Genomic DNA, 14,059 nt, shown 5'->3' with positions numbered 1-14,059 from the left:
AGGACGACTTTCACTATTTTAATATTGCACATTATTTAATTTATGTTTTTGATAAGGACTTTAGTGCTGAATTTATGAGTTATGAGACTTCTTAATTTAGTGTTAAACGTCATGGCATTTTTCTCAAATTTCTGTTTAGAGATGGACATTATGATTTATGGATAGACTTGTTGTGGTCTTCACCCTTGAGCATTATGGAACTCTCCCGTAATCACAGAATCACATTCAAGAGAAAAAACACAATAAATCCTCACAAATCTACATTCACATTAGTAACCAACTAATTAAAGATTTCAAAGCATAAATCTAAATTATATACCAGAGGAGAACGAACTACAAATTTATTTTCTGCAACTTTAATCAAAATGTACACATATATAAAGAGATTATAAAACACTTCCTAGGCACAGTTAAATACAAAACAAAACAAAGAGATTGCTTACAATAATGTACATTACGATAAAATGCAAGATTTAAGTAGCCTTTCCTACAAAGGCGATTCAGTCTCATATTTTCAACTCTAAACTGTTTTGAGTTTTCTCTTGACATGTACATATTACTTTTAATAACCCCTTCAATGATCTCAATGGAAACTAACGGGTCTACAAATACAGTATTGCATATCGAAAAATAAAAACATAGTTCATGCACAAAGCATAAATGAAAAGTTGTGAGCTTGTAAAATGTAATGCACATCAATGAGTATCAAGTTAAAAAAATAAATCCAGGGGCGAGTTAAGATTTAAATATTTTAAATACTGTCACGAGTTTAGTCTTCAACACTTAAACGAGAATAAAAAATTGTTGATAGTTAAAAATACAGCAATTAGAATAGATTTGAGTTGTAGTCGAGTTAACAGCTAGCTAATGAGTAGGAATTACAAATTAATTTGCTTTACAAAGTTAATTACAGATGAGCAAACTTGTATAAACTAAAACACAGCAAGACAAAACACTAAATTAAATATCTAAAAAATCAACAATCTTAAATATTAACACTTCTAACTGAGGCAATATAGGATATACTAAGCTGGCAGTGTTCACAAATTTGTTTAACTTGGTACAATAAATTTAAAGGTACAGTAGAACCTGGATAGGTCGACACGGACAGTGATAACGTGACATGACGGGTTCGCCGAGGTAAAAAACTAGAGCCTTATTGTTTCTGTGCACGCAAAAACTCAATACATTAACTATCTCATTAATTTACATTTTTCCCGTAATCCAAGGTGAAAGGCTATACAACATAACTATTTTAACAACAGTTAACTATTTTAAACAGTAAGAAGACAAAGAATATATAGAGTAGAGATGCGAGTTGATAATGATTGGTTTGCTTACTTTTGTCAAGTTTTATAATATTCATTAAATTTGCTTGCTTTATCTCATGTTTTAAGTACTCCCTGTGTGAGTAAATGTCTAAATACACCCTATAGTTTGACACGCCCTTAGTCCACAAAGTGTCAAACTATCAAGGTTCTACTGTAGTAACTAACTCCAATTTACAACTTATAGGTTTTGAACTCTTTTGCTTATACCTTAATGTTCTAATATCATACAAAGTCAAAACACTCACAAAGTAAAACAAAACGTGGCCATAGTTCAAATAAAATACTCTTTTACTAGGTTATGATATGTTCATGACATGGCATATAAAAAAGTGTTTCCTTTGCAATTAATGAAGCTACTTTTAATTCATTTATTATTTTGAGTGCTCTGTCATGGTTTATTCACTATGAAAAAAGAAATAAGGTACAGAATTTAATTATATAAAAAAAACACACACACAAAGAGAAAAGGAGTAATGTTTCTTATTTTTACTGGTGAAACAGGGAAATTAAGGAACAGATGTATGAAATAATAATTTCACATCAAACATACTAATTAAAATGTGCACCGAAGATTTGCATTTAGGCTGTAACCTTGAGTCTTGTACAAATTTAGTCAGTTTTACAATTTGTGTAAAAAATAGCTTACATGATTCTTGTTTTTGTTGGGGTGTTACTGAAGTGTAATGAGCAAGGAAAGGTTGAGCAGAACAAAATCTTACATAAAATTGAACCTAGAACGTTTCAAAAGTATATAAGCATGTATGGCTTAACTGGCCCACAACATTCATCAATCAATGAAGCCAGTTCATTCAGTCAGGTTTATGTTTATTCTGTTACGTAAAATTCCTAAATAGTCTAGAGAGTTTTCAAGCATTAATTTTAACTATCAATGATGGTCTGAATAGAAAACGATGTTTTCTTCTCTACATTCTGCAAGTGATAAATAGGATCCGCAAATAAGTAATTTAAAAACAGCAATCTATCAATATTTGAATGTAAGAGTTGTATAACCTAATAACAATTATGGTAAACATTTACCAAAAATCTGTTCCATGGAAAATACTATCATAACGCCCCAACAAGCTAATTAATCACATTACTTTTCAAGTGGTATCTTGTATGAAGTCATGCCCAAAACAACCAGTTTTCAACAACAAAGTTTTCTGAATTACACAACTCAATCATACTTTAGAATATTGTGATCAACACCCAAAAAGAAAAAAAAATTGAAAACCAAATCGCTTAGCTTCAAGACTCAAGGTACAATATTGTTGTCTTTTTCAAGGCTAGACTAGGGTGTGTTACTGTTGTAATGGGAGACTGTTAGCGGGGGGTGCGGGGGGAGGGACGCCGCCTACTGCTCCCTCCTCCACTACCTCGGCTGCTATCCCCACCACCTCCTGCACCACGGGGGCCACCACGGGATTACCCCCAGCATCCAACTCTAGCACAGGATCGGCCGTCGCTTCGGCTAAGTTGGTGACCGACTTGGACTTGACGCACTGTAACACAAAAGAATCTGTTATCAAGCTTCTTATCTGTAAAAGGTAATGTAATGTAAAACACCTTCGATCTGAGAGACTAGGATTTCCAATTAGTCCAAATTAATGAGGGTTTACTGCACTATAAATCAGAGATGTGCGAGCGTCTTAATTTTCAAACCTAGACGTTCCTGGCCTAAAAGGTCGGGTAATCCAAATAAGAAATTAAGCTCAAGCGAAGCTTTTGGTTGCAACTCGTCAAGCATTCGCAAGAATAGGCGTGGAAGAATCATCCCCATATCTAGCGCAGAAATTCTTCAAAATATTTATCTTCAATTTTTTCTTCATACAATTTACATTTGTAGTAATTATTCATACAGTCATCTAAAACTATAATTGTATTGTTCACAGACACTGCAAAGACCACAAGGAGATTCCTGTCGGCTTTATTATGAATGCATTACTTTCAAGGTTAAATTTAGTTTGTAAAATAACTTGACATTCCTCACCTGAAAGTCCACATGTCTACTCTTTGCTTCCTCCTTCTCCCAGGACATGTGTATGAAGGGTCGCTGAACATAGTTGTATATAACATCCGCTCTTCCTCCCGCTCTCTTCTTGATCTTCTCCTTGTACGTCGGATAGCCTTCGATGCCAAGTCTTATCTTCTTCAGCCCTCTTTCTTTCATCACCTGCTTAGCTACATCTCTATTCTCAATGTACTTGAAAAACCTGTACATGGCCGTGCTGTTGACCGCTGAAAAATAAATGTTTCAATTAAATACCTTAAAGATGTATCACTGAATTCAAAGATAAAAAGATTGAAAAAGAAAAAAAGATAAAAAAAAATATGATTGAAGTTTGAAAAAGATTGGTTAGGATAGCATGCTTAAGTGAATGGGAAACAGTTTACTCCGGTACGGAATACATAAACTGTATACAATATGAATATACACAAAATTAGAATGTCTCACTCACCCTTGACGTGTTCTCCAGGTCTTACCGTGCCACCTACGGCAATAGCTACTTCCCTATAGGGAAATTCGCTAAAGGGAACTAATTAAAAAATTTCAAAAAGGTAATTTTTCCAAAGTTAGTATTTTAATGGTACACTCACCAACACGAAAAAGTAACTTTAAATGTAAATAAAGTAGCAAAGTAGGTACTAGGTAGTGAGTGAATATTAGTTAATCATAACTTCTCAGTTTGATTCTCCAAGGAGAAGGCCTAGTCGTCATCTGACAGAAGGATTAATTCCTCACTTTGAGAGTACTCCTCGCCCATCTGTGGTGGGTATTCCTCGTCCCAGTCCACGGAGTCATCGTCCAACAACACAACCACGTGGCACTCTCGGTCGCCCCGCTGAGCCGAGTTGACCATCAGGGGTAGGATCAACTCTTCTAAAAACACCTCGAACTGACAGCGGGCTCCCTCATTGGACAGTTCATGGAGCAGGCCTCCTGACAAAACAAAGTAATTATTTATAAGCTATTAGGACAGGATAGTGATATTTAGAATTAAAGAGATAGCTAGCTTACCTCAGAAAAAGTGCACATGGCACACACAGAAGACACAAAAAAAGGTAATATTTTATTTCTACACTTAACCCCAAGGGGACGAGATATTGTTTTTCCTAAGTCTTCTGTATGTAATATTGATTACCTGGCCAAAGTAAACCTGGCAGATAGCTTTCAAAAAAATATTTATTTGTACAACAAATTTGAATAAATACCTTTTGTCAATTGACTATTACTATTGAAAAAGGCCAGGTAAGCCAGTTTATATGAATCACAAGACGTTGATACAGTTGATAGCTGAACAGTCAATTTCACTTCAAACTCAATCTCATTCACTAAAATATTTAATTTAAATAAAAATAACAAAACAGTAACAAACACATCATAATGTATATACATAACAATATAAGACGATTCTTCAACCAATTTCTTACTTTAAAATTTGCTTGAAGAAAATTGTGGTTATGGTGCTCGCCTTCAAATCTGAAAGTTGCTGGTTCGATTTCAAGCAACATCATTACCATACCCAGATGGCATTTGTCATTGGACTATTCTAACAACATCTTCATTGGTGTATTCTAACAAAATATCAAGTTTTCATAGTAACAAGACCAGCCTTTGGACCGTTCCCTTAAAAAAAAGTTACAACCACTAGCGTAAACAGACACAATGAAAAAGTTAAACCAAAAATAGCTCAATTCACAGATGAATGAAACTCACTTAAATTCTGACATCTGACTGTGTTTGCGTCGAAGGGGACGAGCAGGTAGTCGCAAGCTTCACGCAGCTCTTGTACGCTGACTGTGGGCGGACATCGGATCACATTGCCTTTGTAAAATTCCAAGATGGCTCGGAACACTGAGGCCGATATACCCTCCGCAACTTCATACTCCTGCCTTTCGTTGGGGTGGACAAACTCCATGCCTGAACTGAACATTCTATAACATGAACCATGTGTTGAGGATCGTGTTCAGTAACCAGAGCACAAAATTTGTACTGCTTTTTCCTGATGTTATATTTGGTGCTCTACTAAATATTTTTGTTTCCCTTTTTTGTGCTATTATCTGCACAGAACTCTTTTTTTTATAGAGAATGAGTAGTGTTCCTGTTACTTCTTCCTTGTTATGATTATTTTTAAGACAGAGCTTTTTCCTCTAAAACAACTATTATTACAATGAATTAGCACTTAAGTGAATGTATCTTTTTACGACATATTTTTACGACGATGTATTTTTTTATGAAGTTGAATGTATCTTTTTATGGTAAGTATGAATTGTTAGTTTAAAAAATAAAAGGCAAAAAGTTAGGAATAAAAAAAATTAAGTATAACTTCGGAAGTTTTTTTTTTAAATAGCTTGGGATTGTTTTTACACTATTTCAGACGAGGCCTAGAATTTGTGGCTTTATCATTTCTAAAGACCAAAACCATTTGTAATAATTGTTGGGGTTTGAAACTGAGACCTCAAGAAACAAAGTCCCATGCTCTAACACTACACTAGCTTGCTCATTAAGTTTTTTTTTTTTTTTTAGATATTAAATATTATCCACGCTAAATGCAAAATGTTTGATTTTCAATTTGCTCATCAACTATTTGAAACTATTAATTGTCAAGAAAAAAATCCTTATTAAGTACTATAAATCATATTATATTCCACATTTAAATAAGCTAAGTTTCAGACAAGACTACTTTAATGTTTTAAAATGTGAACTAAAACTGTGAACTATGTTTTAGAAACAAAAAGGTTTAATTAACCAAATTTGAACGACATATTGTCTGAACTGAAATATCTGAATCATCTCCATTTTTGTGTTCTATACAAATATACGTTTTTTAAACTTCCTTTCTATTGGAGAGCTCTATTTAGTATGTACATTAGGTTACGGTACCTGCCCAGCATGGTGTTGGGATGAGCGGTAAACAGCGCAGGGTCCAGGATAAACCTTGTGTTATCCACCACCAGGGTGACTCTTTCATCACTACTCGTAGACGAGGACCCGGCCGGGCCATTCTGTTGGTTCTTGGCCGGCCCCAGGTGTTGGTTACGTGACCTGAACGGTAAGAAATAGCAGATGATTCACTGGACTGGACTGTAAATTACTACACAGTAGGTTATACCTTGTAATGAGTGGCTGAGTGACCATGAATAATGCTACCTTAACCTAAATTTCCAAGGAAATAACCAACTTTGAATCCCCAAAGCAGAACTACGGGCAACAGTGTGACATTGTAGCAGAAAGACGGCGAGGGCCTGCCCAAAAAAAATAATTTAGAAAAATTACTTATTTTCACAGGCAAAGTTAGGGACACATGGTCCTTTCTTACACTTATCCTGAATAAGTTTCTGCAGGAAATGCTACATAACAAGGTAACAAGTTATATACAATTTTATCTTGCAGAAATATTTCTGTAGAACATCTACAACTTTATTTACTGCAGAAAAATTTTTCATTCTGCAAACAGTAATGCTACAAAATGTCATGCATTACAAAAACGAAAGCTGCGACGTCACTATTCAATGCATCGATCGTGAGTAAGAATATATGGAATAACCGAATTACTATGATTCAATGTAATAACAGTGGGCGAATTTGAACGGATAAAAGCGTTTGAAAAATAATTTATTTCTTAATATTCATTAAAACTATCAGACACACGGTCATTTACAAGCAACTTGGAGCGTGTAAGCCCGCAGAATTTTTTTTAAAGAAGTAAACAACGGCAATTCTATTGACCCGTGAGAGATAATGGGCTAAACATCTGAATCGCAATGGTGTAGTCGTAAATTTTCCAGTGTGGGTACGCTCACCATTTTCACAGAAAAATACAGGTCGCTTACCAATATATAGGTTCTTTGGAAAAAGCAGAGTGGGAACGCTGTTCTCACACATTCCCACACCACTACACCTCTGCTTAGTCGTCGCTGTAAAACATACATTTAACTTGCAATTTTTTTTTTTTCAATCCTGATTACTTTGCAGTTTCTGTATCCACTCATGGATAATTGAGAGTCTGTAGTTACATACCAATGTCTCTCATTTATGAAAGTCTTACTTAATGATAGATCGTTCAGTCAACACAGCACTGAATCAAACCATAAATAACTAAGTATATCAATGCTCTCTGTCTCTTGGTCATATTTCAATAGCCCCTTGCTAATTGTTTTAATTCACTCATTGAGTTTCAAAAATTGTCAATGTAATGACCTGTTAACACAATAGTTATTTGTGTAACTAGTGGGCAAAGTGGCACTTGGCTGCACACGAGAGCAATGTTTACGCGGAATGATCTCGAGTGCAGCAAAGGCCTTTTGCACTCGTGTTACACATTATATTTTTCCTACAGTCACTATAAAGCATATAAATAATTAGTCTTTCAAACACTATACAACACGTTTTTAGGTTCAGCTGGCAACACAAATAGGTGCCCTAGAAAAAGTAGTACCCGATCCGTATCACTCCGCTTTTTTTCCTCGGCAAGAAATGTGCTCCGCGACTTGAGAATATAGTTCCGTATGTTTTTGTAATTTGAAGTGGTTTCCGCGCCTAAAAAAATGCTTTAGAGGTATTTTCTTGTTTATTAAGATAGTAGGAATGTTTTAAAAACGTTTAAAAGAAAAGTCCAGAAAGTTCAGAAATACCGAAACTATAAACACGAAATGACAGGTTAAATCGTATGTATAATAGCCAATCAGCTGCTCATAGTATTATTATCTTTAAGTGTTGCCAACCTATTTCCAAGCGTACACGGATTGCGTGCATAATAGAACCACACTGTTTTGTGTTGTTTTGTTGGAATCCTGATGTGCGCCAAAGTATAAACCGTACGACAAAGTATAAATACGCAGCAATTAGCAGCTTTCTGTACTATAAACAGTACCAGGAAGCCAACTTTGTCGGGTGACTGTAGGAAAAATATTTTTTTGTTACAGCACAACACATTATATGTATTTACCATTGATTCTTCAAACATAAAGGAAGTCACTGATAACAACTAAACATACTCTCACAGACTTTAAGCCCATGTAGGCTTGTTTCATGAAAGTGATTTCTAAATTACTTACTTTGAAACCACAACATTATAATTTATCATTGATTCCAAATAATGCATATATTTTGTGCATCCATCCAACCATTATTGCTCAAATGAACACACAAGTTAGAACACGGGCCTACCTGTTTCTAGGTGCAGAGTTGAGCGATTGTTTTGGTGTACATGCAGAATGTGACCTCTCCAACATAGGCCGCTGGTCGGATCCGCTAGACTGACGCTGTACTAGACAAGGCTTTGGCTTGGACGACGATCCGTAACTGAAACATTATAATTTCTCTAACTGGCTTCAAATAACTAATGCAGTAATTTAGTTTAGGACATTTTTAGCTCCAAAGGTGGTTTTTATGCTTAGGCCTATCCATGCCATTGGTTGTGATATCATTGTAAAGCTAGGTTTATACATCCAGAGCTTAATTCATAGTTCATTTTATTCTGAAAGCTTTGAAAATGTATGGTGTTTTCAGGCCCACTTTTATAAACGGGCAGACTGGGCATATGCCCAGGGGCGCTGGAGGTTTGGGGCCCCCACCGGGTGCCCCCCAACCACCGCTCGCCTGCACTAGGAAAAAAGGGGGCGCTGCTTTTGGGTTTGCCCAGGGCTCCACTGACCCTTAACGTGGCCCTGGGTGTTTTATGAATATGATATCAATTTTCAGAAGAAAATGTTTTTTCATAAATATATTTTCCTTCAAAATAGGCCTATGTATTTTAAATTAGGTAAATTTAGGCTACAATCTCATCAAGCAAAAATGGCTAAATATATCTTGTAGCCGAAATTACCAAGATTATTTCGACAAACAATGAGACGGTATTTATAAATAAACTAATCCCAAATTAATAATGCCTATAACTTACAACTTAAATAAAACTTAAATCAATTTTTCTTACATTAGGCTTATGGGTTGCCATGATGGTTACATATGAATCAAAGTAAATGTAAACAAAGACATCGTTTAAAACAAGCCATAAATGACCTTCACAATACAAAGGATAAAAACATTTGATCAAAGACTAGACAGAAACGCCTTTGTACTTCACTTCTAGATATTGTTTGTTTAATGTTTCCGGTGGACGCCATTTCCGTTTCCCGTCACCATCGCTTCCACCATTAATCGGTCTGACTTGAGAGCTCAGTCTTGCTTTAGCTATCATCTTGTGAAGACTTTCCAATTTTTTTCTACCCATCTCTGTTCTACTAATCTTTTAAGTGTTCTTTCAAGTTTCATTTTGTTTTTTTGCATGTTGTTCTGACTACTAAAACAGTTTTTCTGCAGTCATTCGATGTGATTTTCCAGCTTTAGCCGGGTTTGTAAATAGGCCTAGCCGAGTAATCTTGTTAGCCTATGTTTTACTTTCTTATTTGAGGACGTGATCAGATTCTAGGTCCTGATACATTTGGTTTTTTTTAATAATCATGATTTGTTTGCACAATAAGCCCTCCAAAACTACCACGTAAGGTAATAGTCCGTCAGCCCTGACCAGCACTCCTTGTGATTATTGTAATAATGCCATCATAAAAGACTTACCTAAGCCTATTCTTGAACACTCGACGTCGTCGATCCTCGGAATCATGGTAATCTTCTGTATCACTGCTGCTATCTCTATCATAGTTGTGGCGATCTTTAGGGGCGGACATCTTTGGTTGGACACAGCACCTGAGAAAATAAAAAGTATTGTGTTAAGTATTATTCACAGAATAAGTAAACTTACTAGTCGATTATTTAAACACTGCTCAAATTTGACTAGCCAATAGTACTGTCAAATAACTGATAACTGAGTAGAGAGTGGTGAGTTGGCTACCCGGGGACATGATCTTAGTAAATTCAAATTGTCAAGAGGTTTGACAATATTGTTTGACTCAAAATATACGACGGTAGCACTTTGCAAGCCATAATTTACTTTTTTGTGTTAGGCTACTACATGATGAAAGGATGAGTGTGTTAAATGAATTTAATTAGCCTACAGCCTAAGTCTAGCTGGTTTTTAATTATTGTATTGACAAAGCATATTGTATTTTTTGTGTAGGTACCTATGTTGAAAGTAAACATTTTTTTAAATGTATTGTCGTTTAACCAATACGGTATTCCAAAAGGTAAGTTACATGAGTGTAACATCAAGAAACAGCACGTATGTCTATAACCTACACTTTACCTTCCTATTCTAACCTAACATAAAAAAACTTAATACAGCCACAAATCCCCATAAACCCCGACCTGACTTTCCCACATGCCTAAGTTAAATATAAGATCAGTGGGGTACAGTTTCTTAACTGGGCTACACTAATATTGATTGAAAATATCGATTAGATTAACTTAGTAAACCTTCATTCGATTTTTTCATTGTCAGCAAGTTTGGTTAGTCATAGGTTAAGTTATAAAAATTTCATTTTACAATTGATATATAGGCCTAAGTTAAACTTGGGCTAATTTAAAAAAAGCTAGAAGGTTTACTAATCAAATTTATATTTTAATCGATATTTGCGTAGCCCAGTCAGGAAACTGTACGGTACCCGATCAGTGTTCAATCTTTGTTTCATATGACCTCCCGGCTAATTACCCTTTTCTCCCGATGATTAACCATGTTTGATGTTGATGTATCGCCCAACCGGACACCTAGTAGGCCTAAGTTAGGGTTATGGCTTGTACGAAAGTGACTTAGATCCGTATCACTGCACTCCTTACGTTCCTTGGTGAGCAATGTGCCCTGCGCCATCGAAAGTAGGCCTAAGTAAGTTACTTCCATGTAATTTGAGGTGGTTTCCACACCTTAAAAGAAAAGTGCAGGAAGTATAGAAATAGCCTACAAGCTACCATAAAATCTTTCCAATCTAGTTTAGTAAATTCAAATTAGGCCCTACATCTAATTTGGGTTAAAACATAATAATCATCTAAACTAAACTTTGGTCTTGCAACAAATGATAAGTTAATGGACTCTGAAGAATCATCCATAGGCTAGTGAAAAGGACTCTTGGTAAAAGATTTGGGATTGATAGCTGAACAAGGTCAAGTTAGAAAACCCTAAGCAGGTAAACATGGGAACAAAGAGAGATGAGATTTCTGGCTGTCCAGATCTTCAGGTCACTGAATCATCAAAGCATCTTGGTTTGGTTATTGACAGCAGGCTCTCATGGGTTGATCACATTGACAAACTATGCATGAGATTGAGCAGCGCAACCTTTGCTCTAAGACGGATCAAGTGCATTAGTACGACAGAAGCCCTTATTACTACATCGTATCATTCTCTCTTTGAAAGTCATCTCAGGTATGGCATTCAGCTGGGGAAGTGCCTCTCTTCACATCATCCACCGTGTGCTGGTCCTGCAAAAGAGAGCATCAAGAGTCATGGCTGGCCTAGGCTGGAGGGAGAGCTGCCGAGAGCCTTTCAAACAGTGGAACGTTCTCACGGTGGTGAACATCTACATCTTGGAGGTTGTTTCACTCGCCTGCTTGAAGGGTCTTCCCAAAAATGAAGATACCCACCAGTACAACACTCGGCGCGCAGGAGATTTTAACCTTCCTGTCCACCACAGCAAGCGGTTTGAAATGAAGCCATCGTACAACGGAGCGAAGTTCTTCAACCTACTACCAGATTAAGTCAAAACTTCAAAACCTAAAATGTTTAAGACAAAACTGAAGGAGTGGCTGCTAGGTTGTCCATTCTACACGATTAATTAATTCACCAACTGGCGGAGCGACTGAATATAAATCAAACGTTTTATTGTAAAGCAAGAAGAAAGTCTATTGAATTGTTTGTATATACACTTTGTATTTTTGAAACTATTTCAATCTTGAAGATTGCAAATAAAGCATCTCTCTCTCTCTCTCTCTCCCTCCCCCTCTCTCCCTCTAGAAACGAGGCCTAATGCCTAAGTGAGTAAGTTAGCCTAGTCCTTGCCTCCTTAAATGTAGCCTATATCGTGTGACTGGCAAAAGGATTTTTATAGACACCCGCAAATCGAAGTGGAATAAAGACATTTAAAAATATACTCACAAGTATTCAAGAAGAAACACAGAATAGTTGATAAAATGTGAAAAAACTGAACTGATCTTAAAATACTTTAAAGTAAACTGACGTTTGTTTAAAAGCCTATGTAATTCACCATTATGCATAAAAATAAACTGTTAAGTCAGCACGTTTGTAAACAGAAAACACTAAGTCAAAAACAATTTCTTTAGTGAAAAGTAGTTTAAATTCTATGAAACAAGATCAGTTGATTCACAATCTGTCAATCTGTCACTCACTAGTCACTGCCATCATCATTAGCAAGGAATTTTGATTAGAATCCCTTCTTCCTCTCCTTTTATTTTTTTACGTTCTAGAAAGAACCTGAGTGAAAAGAAGAATATTGTCGTATTACAATCATACTATAGATTTAATAAATGATACCATAGATAAAACATACTCCCTTGTGTTGCTTAGTCTATGATGATACAATCTACAATCCTTATACATATATATGTAAATAAGTCTATATTTAGGGTCTGACTTAGGGGAGGTACGAATGAGGCATTTAGTTCAAAATTCCTCCGTGAACAGCGCTGTAGTAGAGAGCACTTTGGCAATGAAGGTTTACTAATCGAAAAAATAGTTCTGTTCAAGAAATAAAATTATAAATGCCTTAAATTCAATTTTATCATTTTTTAATTATAAAATTTAACTATCATAACCTAACCGAACTAACCAAACTTGCTGATAAAGAAATAATATAACAAAAGTTTAGTAATCGGAAAAATAATTCTGTTTATTAAATAAAACTAGAGATTGCTCAATTAAAATTTTATAATGACTTAATAATAAAATTAAACTGTAATAACCGAACCAAACCAACCAAACTTGCTGATAATAAAAAAAATTTGGACAAAAAGTTAATAATACCAGCGGAATTCGAACCCGGGACCTACAGAATGTCAGCCCGGCACGCTAACCATTAGACCACAGTTTTGTTACGGTAATGGCGTTCCCTCAGCTAATAAGAAGCCCACAGCTGTCATCGTAGCCTCTTCTATACCTCCCCTGAGTAAATACCCAATATTTATACTTGTTTCAATAAAAATGAGTTATTAAATTCCTCGTTGGTAATCAGACCCAGCCGTAATTAATAGGGTTGGAATACGTATATATCCATATATGAAACTAGCAGAGTACCCGTTCTTCGTACGGGGTTGGCTTATAACTATACCTAATTGCCTATAACCTTATTGCAGTTATACTCTAGCTTTGCGTTTGTAATGGGGGAGAAGGCTTGAGAGAATTTGGTTCTTTATATTTACGGTATGCTATAGTATTACCATAGATAAAACATACTCCCTATTACCATAGACTAACGAGTATGTTTTATCTATGGTATTACCTTTGACTATCAATTACCAAAATACAAATATAGGTAGTATAGCAGTATAGCTACAGTACAGGCTACCCATCTACCATAGCCATTCTGTTCTACAACTGCACCTAAACAATATAAAAAAGTAAATTATCAAACGTTCACACAAGATCACAAATTATGTATTAAATTAAAAACATAATCAATTCTTTAAACAATCCTACTTTGACAGTTCTTATTGTGTATCACAGCTTTTTGATACTACCTTTGATGCTTTTTGATTCACCAATTAGGTCTTGTATCCTTTTCAGAAAAAGTGTTTTTCAAATAACTTAAACATTCATGGTGGAAGGAAA

General features: G+C 35.5%; 1 protein-coding gene across 1 annotated transcript; it reads right to left on the bottom strand.

Moving 5' to 3' along the window:
* Positions 1–340: 340 nt before the first annotated feature.
* LOC128995097 (BTB/POZ domain-containing protein 10-like) lies at positions 341–12,535 on the bottom strand. Its single transcript, XM_054419995.1, has 8 exons — positions 12,371–12,535; positions 9,907–10,035; positions 8,503–8,637; positions 6,217–6,378; positions 5,050–5,267; positions 4,075–4,272; positions 3,322–3,569; positions 341–2,833 (listed from the first exon to the last, which is right to left on the bottom strand). Exons 1-8 carry the CDS (start codon positions 12,487–12,489, stop codon positions 2,633–2,635), a joined length of 1,410 nt encoding a protein of 469 aa, XP_054275970.1. The 5' UTR covers positions 12,490–12,535; the 3' UTR covers positions 341–2,632.
* Positions 12,536–14,059: the final 1,524 nt, after the last annotated feature.

Source organism: Macrosteles quadrilineatus, unplaced genomic scaffold (assembly GCF_028750875.1).
Source record: "Macrosteles quadrilineatus isolate MER2022 unplaced genomic scaffold, UCM_ALF_1.0 Scaffold_5__1_contigs__length_97177068, whole genome shotgun sequence".
In the NCBI taxonomy this organism is placed as follows: domain Eukaryota; kingdom Metazoa; phylum Arthropoda; class Insecta; order Hemiptera; family Cicadellidae; genus Macrosteles; species Macrosteles quadrilineatus.
The sequence above is the reverse complement of the archived record's forward strand: the minus strand, read 5'-3'. Positions and strand labels throughout refer to the sequence as shown.

Excerpts from the sequence above, each read along its gene's own strand:
- LOC128995097 (XM_054419995.1), bottom strand. The coding sequence starts at position 12,489 with ATGCATAATGGTGAATTACATAGGCTTTTAAACAAACGTCAGTTTACT. Across the intron at positions 6,379-8,502 it reads AACTCTGCACCTAGAAACAG|GTCACGTAACCAACACCTGG; the intron begins GTAGGCCCGTGT and ends CTTACCGTTCAG. Across the intron at positions 5,268-6,216 it reads CCCAACACCATGCTGGGCAG|AATGTTCAGTTCAGGCATGG; the intron begins GTACCGTAACCT and ends TTCATGTTATAG.